General features: G+C 36.4%; 5 protein-coding genes across 9 annotated transcripts in view; 3 read left to right on the plus strand and 2 right to left on the minus strand.

Moving 5' to 3' along the window:
• LOC129797523 (M-phase inducer phosphatase) overlaps positions 1-4,391 on the plus strand; it is a 53,895-nt gene extending 49,504 nt beyond the window's left edge. For all 4 annotated transcript variants that reach the window (XM_055840199.1, XM_055840209.1, XM_055840219.1 and 1 more), the window contains 3 exons: positions 43-1,127; positions 1,725-2,067; positions 2,141-4,391. In XM_055840199.1, coding sequence (XP_055696174.1) covers positions 43-1,127; positions 1,725-2,067; positions 2,141-2,414 — 1,702 coding nt within the window. In that variant the 3' untranslated portion in view covers positions 2,415-4,391. The remainder of the gene's footprint in view (positions 1-42; positions 1,128-1,724; positions 2,068-2,140) is intronic.
• Positions 4,392-4,796: 405 nt separating this feature from the next.
• LOC129797514 (uncharacterized) lies at positions 4,797-8,316 on the plus strand. 2 transcript variants are annotated; one of them, XM_055840185.1, is made up of 4 exons: positions 4,797-5,349; positions 5,427-5,636; positions 6,318-7,843; positions 7,921-8,316. In XM_055840185.1, the coding sequence occupies exons 1-4, from the start codon at positions 5,111-5,113 to the stop codon at positions 8,058-8,060; spliced, it is 2,115 nt and encodes a 704-aa protein (XP_055696160.1). In that variant the 5' UTR covers positions 4,797-5,110; the 3' UTR covers positions 8,061-8,316. The 2 variants fall into 2 exon arrangements, with proteins under 2 accessions (XP_055696160.1, XP_055696151.1); XM_055840176.1 differs by having other exon boundaries at positions 4,800-5,349; positions 6,303-7,843.
• Positions 8,317-8,416: 100 nt separating this feature from the next.
• Positions 8,417-9,673, plus strand: LOC129797544 (serine protease 55-like). The gene is made up of 2 exons (XM_055840254.1): positions 8,417-8,669; positions 9,072-9,673. The coding sequence occupies exons 1-2, from the start codon at positions 8,557-8,559 to the stop codon at positions 9,601-9,603; spliced, it is 645 nt and encodes a 214-aa protein (XP_055696229.1). The 5' UTR covers positions 8,417-8,556; the 3' UTR covers positions 9,604-9,673.
• Positions 9,598-15,210, minus strand: LOC129797537 (organic cation transporter protein). The gene is made up of 6 exons (XM_055840241.1): positions 14,869-15,210; positions 13,756-13,917; positions 10,919-11,364; positions 10,680-10,848; positions 10,152-10,621; positions 9,598-10,007 (listed from the first exon to the last, which is right to left on the minus strand). Exons 1-6 carry the CDS (start codon positions 14,955-14,957, stop codon positions 9,673-9,675), a joined length of 1,671 nt encoding a protein of 556 aa, XP_055696216.1. The 5' UTR covers positions 14,958-15,210; the 3' UTR covers positions 9,598-9,672.
• A 2,867-nt stretch (positions 15,211-18,077) lies between these two features.
• Positions 18,078-24,410, minus strand: LOC129797554 (organic cation transporter protein-like). The gene is made up of 2 exons (XM_055840268.1): positions 23,647-24,410; positions 18,078-23,457 (listed from the first exon to the last, which is right to left on the minus strand). The coding sequence occupies exons 1-2, from the start codon at positions 24,070-24,072 to the stop codon at positions 22,225-22,227; spliced, it is 1,659 nt and encodes a 552-aa protein (XP_055696243.1). The 5' UTR covers positions 24,073-24,410; the 3' UTR covers positions 18,078-22,224.
• Positions 24,411-25,559: the final 1,149 nt, after the last annotated feature.

The raw sequence follows: 25,559 nt of genomic DNA on the forward strand, positions 1-25,559 counted from the left end.
CTATGAAGAAAATTAAATGAATTTTTTTCTTTTTCTTTGCAGCCTCATCAATAATTCATTCACATTAAATTCCACCTCAAGATCATCCCCAATGCGTCGGGGTGAGAGTCGCGTTCGTGGCAGTAGACGTGGAAATTTGGCACCTTTGTGCATTAGCTATGATTCCCCGGAGAAATCTGCCATGTCAACGGAGGATCTATCACTGTATGCCGGTAGCAGTCCCCAACCTAGTCCACGTCCATGCTCCATCAGTCCATGCATGGATATGGGTGCATTGCTGTCGCCAGAAGTCAGTCCAACACGTTTCCGTGTGATGCCTGTGGAGGAGGTGTCGGTGTCCCAGTCAGCCCCAAGGCGCTCCTTTGAGGAGATCGATGCAAATTCCATGGATAGTGGGTACAGTGCAAGTTTCGGTGCATCAGATGGGAGCTCCGAAAACAAGGGGAATGCCTTTGAATTTGCTCAACCACTGGCAATTGCACCCAGGCGTATTGAGCCATCTCCACGAAAGACCCCAACCTCCCGCGGAAGTAGCACCACAATGTCCCCACACAATCGTACACCCACCAATAGCCGGGGATACCGTGTTTTCCACAGCCTCTCATCGGGCTCCATGGAATCCATGGATGATGACTACATGGAGTTGTTTGACATTGAGACAATGGATTGCGAATCTCAGATGCCTAGCAATATCACCTCACTCATTAGTGGAGACATTAAAAATCTACGGTCCACCCCAGAGACGAAGAGGCCACTCGTGCGGCGTTGCCTGTCGTTGGTTGACTCATCATTGGACAGCAGCAGTCCCAGATTACCGCTCGAACCGAAAACACCAGAATACCCCAGTCCCCTGAGGATGTCAATGGTGCGGAACGCAACTGTTCGCTCCGAGGAGTGCGCGAAGGCATTTAAGCGACCTGAACCAATGGTTGGGAGCCCTGTGCAGAGTAAACGGTACAAGAGTGAGCTCAACGTGAGCATGGACATGAGCCCGCTCACGCCACTCTTTGCCAATCATCAATCAGACAAAGAGAATGCACGCAACAAGATTAATCTGCCCAAGAGGAATCTCCTCAAGAAGTCCATCTCACTCAATGAGACTGTCATCATGAATGCCCTCAGTCGATGTAAGTTTTTTTTCTATTTCTTGTTTTTTTTTTATTTTTTATCCTCTAAAATTATTTTATTTTATTTTTAATTTTCAAAACCTACTGTAAAAAAATTTCAACGAAAATCTCATTTATTTCAAATTCAATAGAGAAGTGATTTATTTCTCTCTTTTTGGGGGCCCATTAGTATTTTTTAAGTCTTTTTTTATTATCCTGCATGTCTGGTTAGTTTAGTGGAGGTAAACCAAAAAGACCTTTTTAGGGTTTTTCCAAATCACCCATTTTCATAGGAATTTGGGTGAAACTGAGAAAAATATTTTTAAGGATTACGCTGTAAAGTTTAATATGGAAAAAGTTGTGCATAAATATTGCAAGAAGTGACCTCTTTTGGTGCAGTTTTAGGATAAAAGTTTCTTAAGAAGTTAAAAGTTGTGCACAAAAACAATTTGGAGGGATTTTCAGCGACTTCTTGTGCAATTTTATGATTTGACCTAAAAGAGTAAATAATTAAGGATAAAAAGGAGTCCCCTTTTTTGGGAAGAACCTGAAAGATTAACAGAATTTATTTAAATACCCCATTTGGCTAATTAAAATTCTTCTTTTCTCCCCAACCAGCTATGACAAATCCTGATCTAATCGGAGACTTTAGTAAACCCTTCTGCCTTCCATTACTCGAGGGTGGTCGTCATAAGGATCTCAAATCAATATCAGTGCATACAATGTCAAATCTCCTGAGGGGATGCTACGGGGATTCCGTGGCAACGTTCAAGGTTATCGACTGCCGCTATCCGTATGAATACGAGGGGGGTCACATAGCTGGATCTGTGAATCTCTACACGCAGGAGCAAATTCTCGAGGAGCTCGTAACAGCAAAGACTGAAGTTGCAGACATGGGGGATGCAAAGAGGCATATATTGGTGTTTCACTGTGAATTCTCTTCAGAGCGTGGACCAAAATTGTAAGTTTTTACCATCTTCATGCGGCAAAAAAAAGTGTGATCTTACTGGAAATTTTTTTACCATTTCTTGTAGATCACGCTTCCTGCGAAATCACGATCGACACTGCAATGAGGATTCCTATCCAGCTCTTCACTATCCCGAAATGTACCTCCTTCACGGTGGCTACAAAGAATTCTACGAGACATACCCTGATCTGTGCGAACCACGATCGTACAGACAAATGCTTGATCCAGGATATTGTGAAGAGTACAAAAATTTCCGGGCCAAATCAAAGAGCTGGACTGGAGATGGTAAAGTCACATCAACCAATAGACTTATGAAGTCAAGATCGCGGTTAATGCTCTAAAAAAAACAATGAAAGATCGCAAAATAAGTGAGAAAAAGGTGAGAGATTTTGTTGTGAGCAAGTGACTCCGAAAACAGTGCGCTTATTTTTGTTGTTTTTCCCCTTTTTTATATATATAAATTTTATATCTGGAAAATGCAATTTATCCCAGATTCCAATTAAAAAAAAAAGAAAAGAAAGGAAAGATGAAGAGTTAATCTCGTGTGAGATCTTGGGCATACAAAAAAGAAAAGATCATTCAACAACATGAGCATTATCTTTGGCGCTCTCATGTCAGGGATAAAATCAACTTCGAAGTGCAAATATCTTTAGAAAATAATTTAGTTTATAGTTTAATTTAACAAAACCCACACACACACACATACAAAATTTAATAGTATATTGTACAGAATAGAGGATCCTTTTTTCTACTTCAATTTCACACAAAAAAAAACACGAATGGGGAGAAAGCTTTGAGGCTCTTTTTTATACACTTAGGGGTTTTTTTTTATAAGACAAACCAAGAATCTTTCTCTCTCTCTGCATTTATTAGTTCATTTTTTTAATTAGTTTTTTTTCTCCTTAAACTGCCATGTCCAATGGAGAGGAAGATAAGTCGCGCAAAATAATAATTTATCTGTGATGTGAAAGAAGATTTATAAAATGGCTTAAAGGGAAATTTTTTGTTATAAGTTTTAGGCACAAAATTGTCCTTCATTTATTTGGTTTACATTTTCAAGAGAAAAACAAAAGAAGAAAGAAAAGGAAGATAAAATGAGAAAGAGATAAGACGAAAAGAAAAAAAAATCAAAGATCATCTACAAGACTTACAATTCGATTTTATAATTAATTATAAACATTGCTTTTCTCCCCACACACACAAAAAAGCATTTAATTTTAATTCATGAGAAAAATTATAAATTCTGTCAGCTTCACATTTGAAAGAGAAAGATGATAAATAAGATATTTTTTGTGAAGCCCAATTTTTGATAACTTTATAAAAAAAAAAACAAGATAATAATTTAAAGAAAATTCGCTAGTGCAACAATAGAAATTTATATATAAATGTATTTAGGAAATGTTTAGGGAATATTTGTTCTAAAAAGTTTAATTAAAAAAAATAAATGATTGTGATGTAAAAAAAAGACAGAAAGAAATAATATGGGACAACATGCGAAAGGAACATAAAGTAAAAAAAAAGAAACATTAAATTGACTTTGATAAAAAAAAAATGGTTTCCAAATTGGAAAGTACCTGGCGCGTAGAAGAAAATTAATAACTTAAAAAAAGAAGAAAAATAATCATTATGTTTTGTGCAGTGTGAGCGTTCCTTTTATTCTAGATTTTATGTCGTTTGAAGAGTTGTTTTTTCTATATTCAATTTTATATTTTTTTTCTTCATGTAAAAGTGTGAGAACAAGATGCGATTGCATTCTTTAAGAGACTTATTAAAAAGAAACTGCCCTTCAGGTTAGCCAATGTCCTGAAATTGTATCACAAAAAAATAAATTCTTCTAACATTGTTGAAAAGAAGTCAAATTATTTAATTTTCGTAGAGGCAAATTCTTTCTCAAAAATAAATGTTGGATTCATTGCAAAATCTTGCATTTTAATCAATTGGATTGTACAAAGAAAATCTAATCTAAAATTTTATTTTTTTTTTTTTTTGAAATTTAAATTAATTGGTCTATTTTTCTAGCACAATTTTTTCTATTCTCTAAAACCTTGTGGATTAGTATGAATTTTTTTTTAAATTAAAATTGAAATGAATTATTTTATCAAAAAAAAGAAAGAAAAATTAAATTTTAATGCAGAGCCAAATGTTGAAAACTTTGCACTGCTTGTGCTTAAAAAAGAAACAAAAATTGGCAAGAATAATGAGAAATTAATTAATAAAAGAAAAGAAAATTCTGCTGCAGGTAGCAGATTTTTTCAGGGTGGAAAAAGAGATGTTAATTTTCATTTTCTGTGCGCCTTCAAAAGACAATAAAAAAAATATCGTAAGAAATAAAATGAGTGCATATAAAACACGATAGAGAAACCCTTACTAGTTTTAGACGCTGTACAGAAGAAAAGAGATGATTAAAATTCAATTAAATTAGGTGAAATATCGTATTAATTTGTAAGTTGTAAAATATACTTACAGAAATGATAATTTTTCCAATAAAATATGCTTAAATTAAAATGATTCTTTTTACTTTTTTCTTGAGACTTTTGATTAATTTTTAATGATGATTTATTTCTTTAATTTTAATGAAAGTGATTAAAATCTATTTGCAACGGTTTTATTGCCAATTTGCATACTTTTGGGCGAAGGAAAGGTAAAATCCGTGACGCTAGACATGGATGGCGTTGCAGTAGCCAGTTGACACAGTGCAGTGAGTTTCTTTTCGTGTCCACCAGAGGCGCAAAGGAATTTCATAAATCACAGAGAAATTACAGGAGTCGGCGGCTTTTTTGCACTTCTCCGCAAAAATATTAAAGTTTTCAACTAATTTTAAGTATTAAAGCGCATTGTTAACTAGTTCATCGTAAGTAGGAATTGTTCTTTTATCGTCCTTGTTGAGAAATCGTGAAGAATTTCGGCGGAATTCCCGTACAATTGTGCAAAAAACTTGTTTTGCATTTTCCTAACCTCAAAATTTCGCACTATTCTTCCGGATTTTGAGGGAATTTACAATTTTGTGAGTTTAGTTTTTGCCGGCATCTGCACCACAATGCCACAGATTGTTCTTGATAATGTCAAGAAGGAGGATAATTCCTTCAAGTATATTCTGCCAAAGGGTTGGATACATTATAAGAGACTAGAAAATGATCATCCAACCCCATTCATTTATGTGGAGTACAAAACTAAAGCTGCCTGTGAGAAAGCTATTGAAGAAGTTAATAGTGCGCCGGGTATTGAATATACCGCGAGACATTGCGACGAAGATAAAGAGAGAAAGTTCAGGAACAGGTTTGTTGTTCAGTTGTCACATGAGATTTCCGCCGGAATTGACGTTTTCTAACTTTCCTTTCTACCCACGCCTACAGGAACTCACAGAAGAAGTCGAGCAAAGAGAGCATCATCGTATCTCCATTGAATCAGAGTCAGCAGAACATGATTGTCTCGAATCTACCGACGTGTGTGCTGTGCAAGAAGCAGGCACGCCTCATGTGTGAACGATGCAGGGATCCTTATTGCTCTCCGGATTGCCAGAAAAATGATTGGAACGCCCACCGGAAGATTTGTCGTCGAATGCCGTGAGTACATTGACTTTTTCCCCAATATTTCCGGAACTTTTTTATATGGGGGCTCTTGTGGGAATAATTTGGGGAGTTTTGCATTATCCTGTAAAATAATACTTTTAAAAATAACAAACATGGAGGGAGCACGTGGTGGATAAGAAAAATAGATATGCCGGAAATTCCGAATTTCTATACAGAATATTGAAGCTTCAAAGCTACCTTTCCTGGAAGCAATATAACAGTAAAATCAATCCCCTTTCAAGCTGGTATTTGTGTACAAAAAATACTTAAATTTTCTCTTATATTTCTTTAAATTTTCATTCGATTGAGTAAAAAAAATATTTCATAATTTTCTTATTTCCAAAAGAAAAAATCAAAGCGTTAAAATTTTATCTCTTTCGCTCCATTCTTCGTGATTCCGTTGAAAGAACAAAGATGAAGAAAGAAAGAAAGGGAAGAAAGATGATTTTATTGCCATCTTATGTGCTTGAAAAGCAAAAAAATATCTCATCTCATGCTGTTTTATGATTGTCCTTTCTCACTGTTTACTTTTTTGTTAGAGTCGAACCATTTTCTATTTTTTGTTGATTTTCTGTGCATGATGAAAAAAATGATGACAAACAGACCTTAAAAAAATTATTAGGAGTAGTTTAGTGGTAACTTTTAGTAATAAATTAACAGGACTATTGATTCTAGGTCCCTCATACCTTATGCCGATGATAAGCTCATCCTGAATATGCTTCAGCAGACATCCTCCTTCAATGATATTACCTCACCGAGCAAACCCACCACATCCAATGATTCTGTGAGTGAGGAAAATTTCCAAGTTACTCAGGAACAGAAGACAATGATGCTGAAGAGTTCTCCCGCAATGGTGAATGGTGGTGAGATGAATAGGGGGAGGATTAATAGTGCTGGAGCAATGAGCAATAAATCAAACATTAGCGGAAGGGTGAGCAATAAGGGCAATACCAGCGGAGCCAATACAAGTGGAGGAATCACCAATAGATTGAACACCAGCGGAGGGAGTGTCAATGAGAAGACAAATAAGGAGACGATTAACAGTGCTGGAGGTGCCAGGGAAGAGGGAAACAGTGGACGGATGAGCAATGGTGGGATGAGTGCCAGAGGACTTGGGAGTATTATGGAGCTGACATCGCCAAAGAAGAATAATGTGCCACAGGAGGCAGCTGTCCAGAAGATATCGAAGAATTTGAATGATCTCGGTCGCGTTGATTTCCCCAAGAGTGGCTCCAAAGTCATGATAATCTTCAATGTGAAGGAAAGCTTCAATAAGGTTTACATTCAATCACAAGAGACTACACCAATTATGCGTGAGATCATGGCAAATGGAATGGATTTGGGAAAGACAGCTCCGCCGCTTTGTGGTGCTCCGGAAGCCAATGTACTCTACCTTGCACCCTACTTTGACATCACCACGGGCGGTGATCACTTCTACCGCGTAATTGTGAAGAATTACAATGAGGAGACAAGGAGGTGCCAGGCCATTTATGTGGATTTTGGCAATATTGAAGAAATTGATGCGGGACTCCTCCGAGAATTGCCGGATGAGATGATGAAGTTCCCACGTGTGGCCTTCCGTGTGGTTCTGCAGGATGTACCACTCCATCCAGACTCTCCGGATGATCTTCAGTACAAGGAGGAACTACTGATGACACCGTTGGAAATTAAATACAACGGAGAACCGCTGAAATTTGACACTCCCGTCTATCTCACCGAATGCAATGGTGGCAAGTGCGTCAATGATTACCTGAACAGGAAGAATTTGGCGGCAGCTGTGCAGAAATTCAAACCACTCAAGTTCACAATGGACTCAATTGGCATGAAGACATTCTCATGCTTGGAAAATGTGGAAATTTGCATTCTACTTGATACGAGTCTCGATCGCGGTGAGGTGAACATCATGACGCTCCCGGATTTGTTTAATTTGACCAAACTCATGGAACGCGCGGGGGAGGTGTACGATAAGATCTCCACACCATACACACCGAGTCCCAATGAGGTGTGTATGGCAAAGTATGCGTATGGGGATGATGAGGAGATGTGGTACAGAGTGCAAATTGACGAAAAGATCGACAATGACAACTACTTTGTTCACTTTATTGATTACGGAAACTTTGATAGTGTCGCCAGCAAGAATATCCGGGAGATGACACAGGAATTCATCACTGAATGCTGCCTCATTTGCGCTTCCATTGAAGGTAGATGTTTTGCAAAAAAAAATTCCTTTTTTTGAAACAGATGAAATTAATCCTTTTTTCTCTCACCCTTTTTGCAGGCATTGAGCCACCATGGTCAACTGAGTGCATCAACAAGTTCAAAAAGGTCACAAAGGGCGGTGCGATGGTGGCGAAGAAGATTCAATATTCAGAAGATCGTGTCATCCTCAGCATTCCCGATATCATTGCGCAACTTTAACTCAACTGTGAGCTTCTATTTCTTATCCTTTTCTCTTTCTTTTTTAAATTCATTTAATTTTTTGACTACAACAGTACAATTTACTCTGTTGAAATTATTGAAATTTTATTGAATTCTCTATATTTTCTTATTTCTTACGCCATATGACGATCTTTTTGTTTTTTTTAATTGGAATATTTGAACAAGTGTCCATGTGTAAGAGAAGATGAAATAAAAGTAAAGTCTATCATTGAATTTTCATACCAAAAAAAAAGATGTTCCATCAGTTTAAAAAAATGTACCTTCAATTGAAGTACATACTGTCCGTGTTAGTTCTCTCCCTGCTGACCTATCAAGTTCAATGTAGTTTAAAGAGAGTTAAACGCATTGTTGGTGGAAGTGCGGTAGAAAATGAAGGTACAGCAGATACGGAATTGGGAGGCTGTTGAGCCAATATTTGAGAGTATTTAGTGATGTGTTTATTTTCCCCGCAGAAAAACTTCTTTCAGCTGTTTCAATGCAAATTCTTAACAAGACTGGGCATCCAATGCATTTTTGTGGTGGAACTTATGTGGGAAATGGGTGGATTGTAACAGCATCGCACTGTTTGACCATCAATATGCATGAAAAGTAATTTTTTCTTTGTATTTTTTAAAGGATGTATGCGTTGTCTTTAAGAGAAATTTTAAATACTCCATTCAAAGTTACTTTGCACTGAGATTCCACCAGTTTTATTGAAATATCCATGAAAAAGAAGAAGAATTAGGAGCTCTCTCATGATTGGTTAATAAATTATCATCATCACTATGGGCACTTTTCACAGCGCGCAACATCTAGGGCTATATGCGGGGTTAATAAATTAAATCTGAATTTTCATTGGTTGGATCTCTCTTGACTCATTTCTTCCATTTTTGTGAAGCTTCTATGCAAAGTTTATTTGAATAGAAAGATCTTTAGGCAATTTGAAAAAAAAAATTACCTGAACTATCCTTAAACCCTTCTCAATAAAAAGTAAATTATTTCTGCTCTCAGACACGACATTTTCGTTGAAATTGGAAGCAAAAATCTCTACGAGGATCCGCAAAAACTTATAGAAATCAACGAAATTCACTTCCTTCCATTCGATACGATTACATATTCGAATGATATTGCTTTAATACGTCTTCCGGAGGCTTATACAGATCTCCCGGGAAATGTGGGCCTTCCACATAATCCAGTGCCAGTGACAGAGTACAGCGATTGCTCAATATTCGGGTATGGATCTGTAGAGTTTCTTCGGGAGATTTCTGCACAATTCAGAGAAGCGCCTATTGAAATTCAAACGGCTGAGGCATGTGCCGAAGCACTCGTTCCCTATGCTCCAGACTACAATCTGGGGATGTTTTGTGCTGGTGGCGGGCACACAGATGCCTGTCAAGGAGATTCGGGATCGGGGTTAATTTGCAGTGGTCTCCTCGTGGGGGTTGTCTCATATGGATCATCATGTGGAGTACCAGGGAATCCCGGAGTCTACACCACAGTGCAGCATCACATGGAGTGGATTGAGAAAATCATGAAAGAGTGACACATGCGATGTAATATACGTTACATTTTGATTGTAATGAAAATAATAAAAAAAAATGGTGGAAAATCACTATGCTGATGCTTTTTTCTCCTCATCCTCCTGCTGGACGTGATCCCGTAGATCACGATTAGCTGTTTCAGGCTGCAGGAGCGACAGGAAGCCCGCAAGGAGGATGGATGCACCGCAGATTGTCGTTGGGATGTACCATGCAATCAAACCGAGGAGATCAACAATGTAGGGAGCTGCCATTGATCCAACATGGGCCATTGTTGAACTCGTTCCAAGGGCAGAGTTTCGAATCTCCGTGGGGAAGAGCTCAGCTGTGTGCAGGGTGAGCACAGCATACACAGCGCTGATGCCAAAACGGCCAAACATTGCAAAAGCCACAATGAGTGTTGATTGTTCTAAGCATTTTGGGATTAGAATAAAATTAATTTTCATTTTTTTTTTCAAAATTTTGTGTTTAAGAACTTTTTTTGGAAGTTTCTGTTCCTTCCAGGAGCGTCAGATTCATCTCGACGTCCCCGGAAGGAGCCAGAAGAGCTCACCTTTGGGAATTGCTAAAACTGCAAGTAAACTCAATCCTGCCGCTAGGTAGAGTCCAAACGACGACATCCTCCTGCCCGTGTACTTTAAAATGAAAATGGGAATGATGTACGCGGGTATGTCCACAAGACCCGTAAAAGCCACATAGAGGTATCTATTTGCAGACAAATTATCTGCATTGATTGCCGTAATGTAGTAGGACATGGATGTGACGCACCATACAAAGTAGCAAATGAGGATTCTCTTCCGAAGGGTCCACGTGCTAAACAGCCCTGCGAATTCCCGGAAAGAATTTCGCAATTTTGTTGCAATATTTGAAGGTGGAGCTTCACTATCTCCAATTGCAGGTTCATCTACTTTCTTCGATGCTTTGAAGATTAGATCCACATTGGGCTTCTTCCCGAAGACAATTGTGTAGGCTCTCTTCTCGCGATTCTTGCTAACGAGCCATCGAGGCGATTCGTCCAGGAAACTAAGAGTGAAAAAAGAGATTAATTTGAGAAGAAATTCGGGCAATTTTGAGAACTTACTAGCAGTGAACAATTAGCAGAAGTCCCGGGAGGATAAGAGCTAGCTGTAGGGATCGCCACATGGGCAAGAAATACGCAAAAAGTGTCAAGATTAGCATCCCAGTTGGGTAGGAGATGGTAAACATGATGCTCATCCACGATCTGTGCTTCAGAGCGATGTTTTCAGTCACTAAAAGTTTCGAAAATCAATTTTTTTGTTAATTTGCAAATAAATTTTGAAATTTAAAATATTAACTTACAAAGCGTGAAAGCTGCGTAAAACAGCCCGGAAGCTGAGCTTCCCAGTCCAATCCTTCCCAGAAGGAAGAGGAAATAGTTTTGTGTGAAGACAGTGAGGAAGCCACTGACTAAATAGAGAAACGCACCTCCCACAAAGGCTGTCTTCCGGCCAAATTTATCCGAAATAACACCAAAGAGTGAGGCTCCAATAAACTTCCCAATACTCAGGCCAACCTGTACTGTTGTGCGCCAGACATTATTTTCACACACAAGATCCCATTCGGTGACAATTGACACCCCCTCATCCTGTTCGTAGGTGTAGTAGTTCGCAGGATGATGCTTACAGGGCACCGTGTCAGGCTGTGTGAGATCCTGAACATAGTGGAATGCTTCCTCAATGTCCATTTCACTCAATTGTGTGTAGTTCCAATTGAGGATCCCACAGCTATGTGCTGGCAGAGTATTCCTGCAACAAGTTAAAAGACATTTTTAATTTAAAAAAATATTTCAAGCACGTCTATTTCAGGGCTAGATTAATTCCAAAAAAACCTTCCCATTGAGCACGTGGAAATGAATTAATCGTGCGCGACAATGTCAGACGCATTCTTGAGCATTTAAACTTCTCAATTTTCTTGTTAGAAAATCTCAGAGTGAGAAATATTGTTCCTAGTTTATTAATTACAGAGAAGGCAAAAAATAATGTTTTTGCTACAGCTTCAAAGCTCAAAAGCTTGTGGGTGGTTATTTGTGCAAAATATTTGCAGCTTGTAGTGTGAAATTCACGAAATTCCAATCTCATCTGAGCAATTGGTTAAAACTGGTATGCGGAGTAGTGTCTCTGCAGTAGGATACCTGCTTAAATAACTTAATTTGTCAATTTATTTTTATTGATAAAAAAAATTTACGATAAGAACGATAAATTAATATGACGCGATTAATTTAATATTGAAAATTTTGCAACATATTATTTAACAGTCTTCACATTATGTATGTATATAAAGTAAGAAAAAAAAGAGAACTCAAAAGACATGACAACTTATAATATTAATCCAGTTGTAAAAAAGCAAATGTTATCTCTAAATAGTATGTAGTGTCATTGTACCCATTCCCCCCCTTCCTCCGCCAAAGTATGATGACCTATAGAGTAATTTTTAAAAAAAAATGGGGCAATGCATTGCAAATTATAATAAGTGAAGAACATTTTCTTAAAAAAAAAAATTCTCAATAAACGATCATAGACAAACAAGAGATAACATTGAAAATTAGAGATTGTGAGGAATTTGCGGACAAACACTCAATTTGAGCCTTTTAAAAGAAAAGAAAACACTCATTCACAATGTCTCAATTAACATCTTCTTTACACCACACAAAGAAAAAAAGAATTATCAGGTGAAAGCAACACAAAGTACTTTTGCCCATTGAATTGGCATCAGAATCTCCACAAGTGCTTCCACTTCACATAGCCGGCCACTCTGGCTGTGCCGGGTTAGTACATTGGAATGCTCGACCTGTGAGGTGTATCATTAAATTTCTAGTATGTGTGCCATTTGAAATTCAGTGCAATTTACTCTTTTTTTGCCAGTCAATTCTGAATTGAAATGGGAGTGTGGCTGGTAAAAAAAAATATGTCCTTGGCATAGGTATGACGCAGTGTTTTCAATACAATCTTCAGTTTTTTGTTTTTATTTTGTAAAAAAAAACTAAAACTTACGATAAAATAAATTTACTTTAAAAATTTTCTTATTTGCAGTAATTTCTTCAGTAATTAAGAATTCCCAAAAATGTAATTTTAATTAATTATCACTTTTATGCTTGCTTAATGACGATCTACAACAAAAGATCTTTACACTGTTGGTATAAAATTCTTTATTTTATAGTCTGTTATTGAAGGACAAAGGATATTTTTTCCATTTCTTATTCCATCCTCAAGATATTTTTACATTTTAATGATTATTTTAAATATTTGTTTACTTTGATTAGTACTTTAGCCTTAAACAGTGTCATTCTGTTTTTTTTTTTCAATTCTAATTTAATTAAATTTTAATGATATCGTAAAATTAATTGAAAAGAGATGGAAAATATCTCAAGATCCTTGAACTATCACAGATTGGAAAATTTTTCCTGACAGAGATATGGGGAAAATTATGTTAAAAAATTTTCTTTTCTTAAAATTTAAAAGTTGAAAGATTTTGAGAGTTGATATTTTAAAATCGTTCTTGATATTCCATAAAATAAAAACCAATAATTTGATGTCCCAGAAAACAGTTAGAAAGATATTTTAAGAGCCCTGAAAAAGTAATTTTCCTTTAAATTAATAAAAAAAAGAAACTGTCAAAATTTTATAAGATTTTTTATAGAATTGGACTTATAAGTTGTAAGAAAAGAAGAAAGATTTTTGTCAAAATTGGCCCCAAAATTTCATAAAAGCTCAAATTAATCGACTTCAAACTAAAAGCTTAATTTAAGGGCTCATAATTATAATAGCTCTTACTTCAATGTAATTCCAAATTATTATTATTATTTAATTCAGATATTTGCCAGATGTTCACCTCTTGATAGAGGCCTGTCTGAATAAAGACAGATCACGCAAAGTTTTGAAGAAAAAAAAACTCCTTTACTTTTGAGAATGGTCTATTCAGAAAGTTTACTGGACAGAAAGTTTCTTTAAAAAAATGTATTCTCTGTAAATTTTTATTTCCGAATTATTTCCCAAATTTATTTAATCATCCTTTGCATGTTGTAAATTTTCACCTAATTTTCCCCAATATTATCAGAACCATCATTATTCAGGGAAATTGAGGAAATTAATCATTAAGTCCCAATAATATTGTATTAAATGTGATTCATTCAAGCTCACCCGGGTGTTGAGATGTTCCTCATTTGTTCAGGTGTCCATCCGGCTGCCAAAAGCTCAGGCACGACACAGTAATAGGATTCAGGGAGGGCTCCCAGGAAAACGTACGATGATACGTGAAATCCATTGAGAATATTCGGTGTGACACATAAGATGAATATTTTCCTAAATATCAACAGAGAAGAAAACTTCTTTCTATTTTTCTTTTTTTTCGCTTTTGATTGATGTTGGGGGGTATGAAAGCATAAAGAAAAAGCACAAAATGATCAGTTCACGAAATACTCCTCATATGCAAGACGTGATGTTTTAGCTTATAGAATTGTCATCTTATCAGGTTCACGACACACGTGACCTTTATGGGGTCATCACAAATACAAGATCCGTGGAATTGAGAAAGTTAAGAGTACGTGTAACACCCTATCGCAATGATCCAGTTTAAAAGAGCAGAGGGGCACCGCGTTGTAGAACATTTATCGGGTATGTTTATCAATAAATTCTTAAGGAGTCACAAGCAGTAGGAATTCTTATTTATAGTTCTGGAAATACTTCCTCTTTGTATTGTAGACGTGTACAACAGAACAATTGTGGCGACAACGTAAAATTAGAGATCATCCAATAACAAAAACCTCGTGTGTATGTACCTTTTGATCTTTTTGGGAAGAGACGCGCGCGCGCATCGTGGAAGAAGATTTTTTTGAATATCTCTCTGAGACACTTCTGTGGTTACACCGAAAATTCCCATTTCCTTACTTTACGCTTATTGAGACACAATAGAACGGATTTAGCTTATTACATTTACTTGGCAATCGCATCTGAGAGAGACCCCGCGCCGACATGAACAAATCATAATTCAGCATTATCAACAAAAGAAAAATTCTCCACTTCAATCTAAAATGATTCCTCTTGAATTATTCTCTGCAGAGATGCACCATTGAGAGTTTTTCGTTGTCAAGGAAGACCGAATTCACAGAATCTCTCAAGAGGTTCTCACGTGAACGAGAAATCACATCAATTATTCGTAAAACTGATCATTTGCACAATTTTTTCTTTAAATTAAAATTCATTTTTTGGGAGAAGAATTTCAACAAAAAAAATGTGGAATATTTTTGTGTGTACCAAAGCCATGGTCCAGAAGTGCCAATTTTGGTCAATTCATCGAGAATGATTGGCTTTAAACCGGATTCACTCGCGGTCGGGGCCTCCATGGCGCTCACGTGTATGTACCGTGAATACAGGCCCTTTTCACGAAACTTTTCGTGGGACTAAAGTGCAAATTTTACGTCTCAACACTTCCCAAAAATTCGGGATATTATTTATATCACACGAGCTGCACTCTCTTCACAAACAGCTCTTGCGCCTTATGGGTGCACTTTCATCACCACGACGATTCAATGGATACTGAACCACATGCTCCTCATACTGACTACCAAATCGCGCCCGCTTCTGGAGAGGCAAACACACACAAAACACTTTATTTTTTTTTCCTTCTCAATGGGCCTCTCACAGACCGCTCAGACTGAGCATACCGAAAGTGGGGGCATATTTGGTGGGGAAAATTTATGTCAATGTGCTCCTCTTGAAACAATTTTAAATAAAGAAAAATCTAGTAATTTCCCTTTTACTAAATGCATTTGCAATGACGGAAATTAAATTTAAAAAATAAAAGATTTCAGGCAAAAGATTAATTGTATTAGCTAAACAAATTAAATCTGTACTAGATGCAGTCGTTGCTCCTGATTTTACCCACTTAATTTTTATTTGAACAATTTCAGCCAGCTCCTATAAAAGCTAGGAGTCTTAAATGGTCAAGCCTATTATATAACTGTTTTAATTTAGTTGTTTGATTTTGATCTAATCGGAATCAAGAAAAAATTTTCGAAAAGCTCTAAAACTTTCTAGGAAATTGAAAGTTGGATTGATGGCCATTTTTCAGGAATCAAATTCTAAAGCTTATAGAATTGTTTATTCTAAAAAAAAATTAATCAAAATCGGATTTATGGTCCATCAAAAGATTTAGAACAATTGTAATTGAGCTTAATTTCTTAGAACTTTCATACGAAAGGAATAAGAAAACTTTAAGAAAAACATTAAGAAAAAGACTCAAAGAACCTACATTTACATCAGCAAAGCATTGCTGATTTTTATCACTTTCTGATATAATATATTGTTAGACAATCTGAATAAAATTTTCATTATTTAATTAAAAACTAATCATTTTATGGGTAAAGTCAGTTAGCACTGACTGACTGTATAAAAAAATTTCGTTGAAAGGAAATAAAAAATTTCTTATCAGTTTCTTCTTTATTAAAATATTCTTCATTAAGCATTAAATATATAAACGTACATTCTATAGCACTAGCCATGCATACATAAATAAAAATTTATTTCTCCTAAAACATTTATGATGGGAGAATTTTCATTCAGGCAATAGCAGGCAATTAATGAAAATTCCAAGAGCCAACGGACTTCCTTTCTGCGTGGGAAACTCTAAACAATTTCCATTTATTTTTACTTAATATTGCAAATATTTGATTAATCCGTTCATTTTGTAAGAACAGAATGATGCGGTATGATTAGAAGAGTTCAAATTATTGTCTTCTTATCCGTGTGATAATGGTTGATTTTCATAAATCATTTTTTGCCCATCAGTGTCAAACATGATAAGCTACTTATAGAGTGGTGCTTAATTGGCAATTTAATTCACATTTTTTTCCACATAAATCGTCTTATCAATGTTCTATATATATGGCCAAATAACAACACACTCACACTACACCCTTACTATATGCAAGATTAAAGTTTTGGGAGTGATGAGTTATATTGTGACTTTGTGCAAAAACTTGACATTGAACTAAAACACGTTTTGAAGATGATTTATGCAAAATGTATTGAACATTTCATGGTTGAGCGACCACACTCCACCATTATATTGTTTTAAAAACACACATAAAATTTCAGTTTGATGTCTGAAAGGCTTCTCTCTGTTATAAACTACATTTATTCTGCTCTCACAGTTTAGTTAGATAACGTGGAGTCACGTTTTAGCATACATCGGATGTTGTTATAGAAAAAAAATAGACAAATATCAAAAGAATTTGATTAAGATTTCTCCATTAATTACGCAAATATGTAATTCATTAACCTTCGGTATGCCATGTGAGGTGTAATGTTGACCAACCTTAGTATGATATACCTATTGTATTTGAGGAATAATTGTTATAAATAGATGGTAATTCTTGTAGAAACAATTTCTTTGGTCATCTCTAAACATTATGGTGAAATTTCAGACCGTTCAGCATACCCCAGTGAAAAGAAATTAACAGAATTTATTTTCCTAATTTTCTGATTTTTCTTTACAGCCAGAATTTGCATTTCACTGATAAATCTCAATCCATAAAAAATCGTAAGGAAGAATTTTGAGCCGCCAAAATGCAAGTACACTCGTGCCTTGGCATAAGATAGTCTAGGATGTACTGCTCTCGCGTATTGAAAATAATGAGTGTGAAGAGTATATCCTAAACTATCTTATGCCAAGGCACGACTGTATTTCTAAAAAAAAGTGCTCTTTCGTGCTTAGTATTGTTTAGAAAATTCTATGGAAGATTCTAAAGTAAAAATTAATGTTTTTTGGAAAAAATCACTTAAATTTATTAAAAACTTAACTTTTTTATAAAATGGAAAATAAGTTTTTTTTTTCAGAGTTTACAAAAAAGTTAATCAGAATTCAATCGACCATACTAAGTAGTGTTAGTGTTAGTGGGTTTGGGATCAACCATCTATCATGGCGTACAAATGGTTAACGTTACCGATTTTAATCTTATTCCTAATTAATTCTATTCTGAATTATTTAATTAGTTTTTCAGTTCATTGTTTTTGGAAGAAAAGTTTAAAGTTCACGAGGAAAAATTCTACAGAAAAATGGACATAAATCTCACCTAAATAAATTTTAAAACCCAACATTTAATGCCAAAAAATCTTTATAAATTATTCTCTTAAATGAAATCAGCCCCTCAATAAACTTCTTAAGAAGTTATCGTCAATACTTCGAGGTCTTACTGTATTCTATTTTGTGAATATTTTGTTGCCTAAAACTCAGGCTCTTTTCAAGTGTCTCTGCTACACACTTTATGCTATTTTTTGCTCCAATAGAACAAGAAGAAGCAAAATGAAAAAAAAGAAAAGAAAATCTCTATCAGCAACTTTTTGCTATACAACTTGCAGAAATAATTAAACTGGGAATAAAATAGGGAGGCAAATGGAAAATTCCGGGTCAATAACTGATTATGACTAACAAATCAAACCAACAAATAAAAAACACCAAGAAATTTCATTACAAATCCATTTATTTAAAATAGAAAAAAGAGATATTTCTCCCATGAATAGTACAAATGCCGTGGATTTTATTAAGAGTTTTTTTTTGTTCTAAAAAATTTACAGCGATAAGGATTTTTTTTAAACTAAATCTAATACATACACTTACAAAGACCTTCCAGTACAATGATTACACTAAGAATATTCCTATAAGTACGCACAATGTTGACAAAAAAATATGATTCTCAAATCTTCAAGACTTGAATCATTGTATAACGTATTAATATAGTAATACAATCTCTGAAGGGATGAAAAAATCCAAGAGTTCCGTACCTTCCTCTTTTGAGGGGAACGTAGATGGCGCGCGGACTGGTGCAAATTCGGGGGTAAGCGAAATGCAAGGAGGACCTTCCTCCCTTTCATAAGATCATTTGCTTTCGAGCACTCATGGTGATCACTTGAAGGGCCGCATGAGCTGAGCGTTTTTTCTATATGGACTTTTTTCTATATGGACTTTTTTCTTTATGAACTTTTTTTTTGTACCTACGTTGAGTGGGTTGCAGTAGAGGTGCACAAAAAAGGGCTGAAGGAAGAAAAATGTACACTGAGTTGAGTTCAGATCTTGCAACATTTTTGGTTGTACATGAGTGGGAATGAACAGAAATACATTTTCTTTCCCTTTTGCACAATGAGATCTTCCAAAGTCTCGAAGAGCACAAATTTTGTCTTTTCGAGCAAAATTCTGCCTCAAACACGCTGGCTCATTCAACACTAGCTGATATTGTTACTAATGAATTTAAAATACTTGATATGAACTTTTATTTACTTTTTTTTTTTAATTTTTTAGAAGTTTCTTTAATCTCTTTTTGAGTCAACTTTGAATCAAAAATTTTCTTCTAAAGGTTAGTAAAATAAAAAAATAAATAAATTAAAAAAATTGAGTTGATTAAAATATAGACCAGAATAATATAAATTCTATTTGTCAGTTTAACGAATAAGGTGAACACAACTTTTATACTTTTCAGCGATGTTTCGGCATATTTTTTGTCGCATCTTTAGGATTTATAAGTGTGAAATTGTATGGATTATCGGACAGAAAACTTTATATAATAAATAATTAAGTCAAGATATTTTCCTCGATAGGTCAATCTAATGTGATATTTTCGTCCTAGAATTTTTTAAAAGCCATTTGAGGGAATATGAGGTTTAAATAAAGTTGATGGTATTTTCCGACATTGGAAATGATTTTTCACCTAAGATATTATTTGCAGTTTCTAATCTAACTTCTCATCTGTTAATCCGTTACAAAGTATTTTACTTTTCAAACCACTAAAACAGAGAATCATACAAAACAACCATGATATTTTTTTTTGGAATGGAAGGCTAGAAAATACCTATCTATATAATAAAGAAAGGTCTATTTGTTGGTAATCGTCCATTCTGTACAGCTATACAACTCTACATTGTTTGACCGATCGTGATGAAATTTGATACAGAGGCCTCTTATATCAGAAGATTTTAAACAGCCGTGTTTATTTCCCTTTAAACCACATTCGAGTAGCCTAATTTTTACCAATATTTTAGAATTTATCTAAAATTTTCGCGAAGCGCAACTAATCCCCGCGAAGCGAGGCGAGGTAAATTGGAGCGAAGCGACTCCATACTGTTTACATTAGCGACTAAATTCGCCCCAAGTGACATGTTCAGATTAAAATAATTATACTGACTGAGAAATCCCTTTAAGTCAGTAAAAACCACTCATCCGTTTCGTATTCTGCACTACCCAGCTAATGAAGAAATATAAAGATTTAAAAAGCGCTAAAAGAAAAATATTTTAGAATATTTTTTTCTTAACATGCGAAAAGTATTTTTAGAAGCCTCAAAAAAATTCTTTTTTATTCTTAAAATATGAATCTGATTATCTTTTCAACATAATGATGTACTCGATGTACTACTTCAAATTTCACAATAATAAATCCTAAATTCCAAGCAGCACTATGCCGAAACATCGCTGAAAATTATAAAAAGTTTTGTTCACTTTGTTCCTTAAACGCCTTAACCCTCCGTACTGTGACCAAAACACTTACGTGCATTACAATGGGGTAGGTGACCGACCCCATAGAATTTTTTGCAAAAAAGCAAAATCTTTCAGTCAAATGAGCTTTAATAGACTCCTTGGTACTCCCTAATAAGTCTTTTATCCATTTTGAACACAAAAATAAATTTTTCAATGGATTTTTTGATGATTTTTTTTCAATAATTTTTTGAGGTTAGAATCTTCTAGAAAGAGACAAATAGTGACAAAGTGAAGAGAAAATGGAATAAATTTGACTGTTACACCAATTTTTGAATTACCTCTTTTTATATTTTTTCCTTATAACTTTTATTCTGGTGGTCGGATTGACCTAAAATTTTTAACACAATCTTCTCAGATAACCAAAAAACTTATTTCTCAAAGCTTGGTTTTATATCTCTAAGAACTAAGGCGTAATAATTCAAAATATAGCTCTAGGGTTGGTCACCTGCCCCTCATAGTATACGGAGGGTTAAATCCGCAAATAGAATTTTTCTATTATTCTGGTCTAGCCAAATATTGATTAATTATTATATTTTAATCAATTCAATTTCGTTTTTTGAATTTATTTATTTTTAATTAAGTACCTATATATTCTTTTAATTTACCTAATATTTCCACGGAGTTTTCAAAATTAATATTTTACTAACCTTTAGAAGAAAATTTTTGATTCAAAGTTGACTCAAAAAGAGATTAAAGAAACTTCTAAAAAATTAAAAAAAAAAAAGTAAATAAAAGTTCATATCAAGTATTTTAAATTCATTAGTAACAATATCAGCTCGTGTTGAATGAGCCAGCGTGTTTGAGGCAGAATTTTGCTCGAAAAGACAAAATTTGTGCTCTTCGAGACTTTGGAAGATCTCATTGTGCAAAAGGGAAAGAAAATGTATTTCTGTTCATTCCCACTCATGTACAACCAAAAATGTTGCAAGATCTGAACTCAACTCCGTGTACATTTTTCTTCCTTCAGCCCTTTTTTGTGCACCTCTACTGCAACCCACTCAACGTAGGTACAAAAAAAAAGTTCATAAAGAAAAAAGTCCATATAGAAAAAAGTCCATATAGAAAAAACGCTCAGCTCATGCGGCCCTTCAAGTGATCACCATGAGTGCTCGAAAGCAAATGATCTTATGAAAGGGAGGAAGGTCCTCCTTGCATTTCGCTTACCCCCAAATTTCCTTAAAAAGACCTCATGCGCCATCTACCTTCCCCTCAAATGAGGAAGGGCCGAAACGATTTGGGCACTTTCGCCCTTCTTTGTAATACTATGTCTTAGATAGCAAAGCTTGAATGATGCATTGTATATAAAAAAAAAGTTATCTCTATGGACCCAATTAATAAGGTTCCCTAATTAAAATATTTTAATACTTATTTCTCAACATGTTTTTTGTTGTTGTTGCAATCGCACCACAGACTTTGTGAGAACAAGAACATCTATTTTTATACATTAAAAAAATGTAATAATATAAAGCACAGAATGTACTGAAAATATAACGAGCAAAGCTGCTTTGTAAATAAATATATTTAAAAGGAAGATTAGAAAAAAGTCATCATAGCCCGTAAAACAAGATAATTAATTATGCTATTTATGCGTCTTGTAGAGCAGACATGAATGAAAAGTGTTGCAAAAGAATAAAAATGGAATAGTTTGTGTGTGAGGGGGGGAAACGGGGAAGTTAAGTAGCTCTCTGAGTAAGCATGCGCTACTATCATGTCTTTTGTAGTCACGCCACCGGCCACGTGCTTCCCTCACAAACTCCTGCGAGGGCTCAAAAGAGAATTTATGTATTTATGTGTGAATGCGCGTGCACATGAGAGATGGCATGAAAATAATGACGCCACATGTGCCACGTCACACCCATCTTCATGATTGTGAGCCAAGAAATCACAAGCCTCTGAATCGGTCAAAGTCCTCCAAAGATGTTTGAGGGAGATTTGACGAGCACAGAGAGATAGATAAGCAGCCTGATAGATAAATTCCTATTATGCGATGAAAAATTGTTCACAGACTATCCCCGGGCTGTCTTTGTATGGGGCACAACAGTCTGTGTTTGAATTTGGCAAGAGCAGGAAGGTGGATGCTTCTCTTATGCCTCCTCAGAAGACTTCTTAACATTCCCATTTGTACTGTTCTTATTGAGCTCAACCATCTCTTCGGCCGTTCCCTCAGGCAGATCATCCTTCCCCCCAAATCTCTCTCCATCTGCAATTGTATCCGGAAGGGTACGTCCAAGTGTCTCAGGCAGGAAGAGAGATAGCAATCCGCCAGCAAAGGCCATGGCCCCGAAAATAATGAGCGGGAATGGCTTCCAAATGTCCCCCAAGAGATTAAAATACGGCGCAAGGATTCCACCAAAACGGGCAAACATCGATGCTGCCCCTATGCCGACATTCCTAATAACCGTGGGGAATTGCTCCGTGGAGAAGATGTAGATTGTCCCATAGCTGGCGGTAATAGCTAATTTTCCCAGCATAGCAAGGAGAATAATGAGCCAATTTTGTGCTTCAGGCACGGCCATTGTTAACAGGAGCATTGTCCCAGCAACGAGCATACAGCCGCACAGGATTGTCTTCCTGCCCCAGCGATTGAGTGTGAAGAGGAGGAAGACATAGGCAGGGATCTCCACAGCTCCGGATATGACAAAATTCAAGAGGTCATTGCCCCCGAGATTGTTGGTATTCCACGACAACCCGTAGTACGTGCCACTGTTGACGAACCAATCGAAGAAGATCAACAAACTCTTTCGACGCAAATTTGGGTATCTAAAGAGATCAAATAGCGATGGTGCTGGCTTATCCGCATCTTCCTTCTTCTCGGGCTCAATGAGATTATCCAACACTTCGGTGGGAATTGTTACTTTATTCTCCTTGGCTGCCTTCTCAATTGTTGCAATTGCCTCCGCCTTGCGACGCTTCGACAGCAACCACCTGGCAGATTCGGGTATAAACCACCAGTAGCAGAGGAAGAGCAGCCCAGGTAGCGTTAGGGCAATCTGTAGATCTCGCCATGCGGGGAAAAAGTACGCGAATGCAGCTGTGAGCATGTAGCCAACGGAAAAGAACATCATCATAACAGTGCCGGCAAAGAGACGCCACTTTGGTCCCACCATCTCCATGGCCAGCACGTAGGCAACGAGAAAGACACCCGATGTTGTGGCTCCCACCACAATTCGTGATATTGTGTAGGTAAAGTACTCCGGGGCAATTCCAGCTAGTACACCAAAGACCACCTGAATGACGAGAGAAGCGAAAAAGATTGGCTTTCGTCCCATCTTGTCGGACAAGTGACCAAAGATTATGCTGCCCAGCAAGACGCCCACCTGGAAACAAGAAAACAAATCATCTAAAAAATCCTTAAGATTAATTTTAAAACAATTTAACGCAGAATTGTATAAATCAACATCGTTTGAACGATATATTGAGACGTTTGTTGAATGCACAAAATGCTAAATAAATAAAATATTTCTCCACTCTCAAACCTCAACGAGACAATCTTTAAACCCACTTACCATAAAGAGGGAATCCGATGTGGCTGTTAGGAAGGATTTAGAGCACACCATATCCCACTCAGTTACAGTACTACTCTCATACTTCCTATCATCGTACACCCACTTATCGCAGGTAATGGTGGCATTAGCTGGTTGTCCCGAAGCAAAGTAGGAATCCGTAAAATTTGCATCGAGTCGCTCGCATGAGCTCCACTTGTTGTTAATCCCATCCCACGGATAGGTCATATTCATGGGGAAATCACTGAGAAAGCTCGCATTTGCCACCTCAAAGGGCATAAGGCATCTGTGCTCGGGCTTTGCGAGTAGGAATACACCGGCTAGCTTGTGGAAGGCGCACGAAATTGCCGGTAGGCTCACGAGAAAGAAGATTCTACGCTGATAGGGGCCAAAGCCCCCCAAATGTGGTAACACTTCGTCATAACCCATGATGCACAATTTTTTTTCTTGGCTGTACCTTCTGCTCTATCGGGCTGCTTTCACCCACGCACTGTTATCACAACTTCCAGACCACAGCACACACACTCACCCACAATTTATTATTGTTAAAAACTTTGGGAAAACATTAGAAGAAAATGCGGTGTGTGAAGGAAAAAAGTTTGGCCATCAGAAAGGTGGTGTGACTCAAATGGGAGCGTTTTGTGTGGTGGTAGAGAAAAAAAATGAAAAGAAAAGAGCTTTCCTAGAGCACACACCTCAACGCGCCGACGCTCAGCGAGAGACTGAAATCGTGGTCAGACATTCCCACATCGGGGGACTCCGCGGCGAGTAACTTCCCCTTTACAAAATTTTCGTCTCTTATTGCATAATCGCAAACCCAGAATTCTCCTCTGTGAGTGGTCAGATTGGCGCTCAAACAACCAGCATGATTCTTCATCATCTACATGTGATGCTATATAGGAAGAAAGGGGTTCCACGACAATGCTGCTCGTGCTGTTGCTGCTTCAATAAAGAAAAAAAATGAACAAAGACATTCGAAGAAGACAATACGCAAAGAAGCAAAACTTTGACGAAAGAAGGGACTTTGATCTCTAAACGTACCACTCTCAAGCTCTCCACTAGCTATATTACTCACAACGCGGGTTAATTGACCGGCACATTCAATGGTAATAAAATCACACCAATCATTTCGCGTCGTTCCATTTCTATTGTGGAGCACCAGCAGAAGAATATGCGGGGACGGAAGGAATACAAGCGTTATACGTGGTATGACCACTACAGAGTTGGGGAAGATTGAAAATAGATGTGATTGATTGATGGTATTGACCCACTACTTGTTGTGCCAAATCGTACGATATTCTCCGCTGGATCACGTGGTGGACGCTCTTCTAACAGCTGCTGCCATGCGCTTCCATCATCATCACCCCATTCATCAGTAACCAAACTTCTTCCATCAAAAAGTTCATCATCCACAATATTCAGGAAAATGCGACATTCCTGCATTTGTGAAGAAATCAAAAATAAAATTATTTTCAATGTGTCATGGACCGGAATGAAAATTCCCATCGCAGTCTACCATTATCAGTAGTTGAGAACAGTCGTGTGGAAATATCAGCAGCGGGTCAATGGATAATGGGTGCCAAGAGCACCCAGAAAGGAATTCTTGAGCAAACATATTTTACTGATAAATAACATTGTTGGTTTTATATAAAAATATTTTGATGAATTTATTGAGAAATATAGGGAAATTTTCGATCATAATTCTCTTATCAGTCTTACTGATTAACCTCCTGTGTGCCAGGAAGTATATATATTTCAGTAATTCTGATAGGAATATTTAATATCCTTATTGAAGAGTAAGAAATGACTTTTGATCTCTTTGTGTGTTTTTTGAACATCTTAACGGACGGTTTATGAACCAAATTAGGGGATAAAATAAACATAAAAAGAATATTTTTTAAATTCATTTTTTTTTC

Source organism: Lutzomyia longipalpis, chromosome 1 (assembly GCF_024334085.1).
Source record: "Lutzomyia longipalpis isolate SR_M1_2022 chromosome 1, ASM2433408v1".
Lineage (NCBI taxonomy): Eukaryota > Metazoa > Arthropoda > Insecta > Diptera > Psychodidae > Lutzomyia > Lutzomyia longipalpis.

Bases quoted from the DNA above. Each gene is read 5' to 3' on its own strand.
- LOC129797514 (XM_055840176.1), top strand. From the start codon at position 5,111: ATGCCACAGATTGTTCTTGATAATGTCAAGAAGGAGGATAATTCCTTC. The intron at 5,637-6,302 runs GTGAGTACATTG...ATAAATTAACAG, and splicing joins AAGATTTGTCGTCGAATGCC to GACTATTGATTCTAGGTCCC. The intron at 7,844-7,920 runs GTAGATGTTTTG...CCCTTTTTGCAG, and splicing joins CATTTGCGCTTCCATTGAAG to GCATTGAGCCACCATGGTCA.
- LOC129797544 (XM_055840254.1), top strand. From the start codon at position 8,557: ATGCAAATTCTTAACAAGACTGGGCATCCAATGCATTTTTGTGGTGGA. The intron at 8,670-9,071 runs GTAATTTTTTCT...TTCTGCTCTCAG, and splicing joins ACCATCAATATGCATGAAAA to ACACGACATTTTCGTTGAAA.
- LOC129797537 (XM_055840241.1), bottom strand. From the start codon at position 14,957: ATGGAGGCCCCGACCGCGAGTGAATCCGGTTTAAAGCCAATCATTCTC. The intron at 13,918-14,868 runs GTACACACAAAA...GTTGATATTTAG, and splicing joins ACTTCTGGACCATGGCTTTG to GAAAATATTCATCTTATGTG. The intron at 11,365-13,755 runs GTGAGCTTGAAT...AACTTGTTGCAG, and splicing joins AGGAACATCTCAACACCCGG to GAATACTCTGCCAGCACATA.
- LOC129797554 (XM_055840268.1), bottom strand. From the start codon at position 24,072: ATGGGTTATGACGAAGTGTTACCACATTTGGGGGGCTTTGGCCCCTAT. The intron at 23,458-23,646 runs GTAAGTGGGTTT...TCTTGTTTCCAG, and splicing joins CATCGGATTCCCTCTTTATG to GTGGGCGTCTTGCTGGGCAG.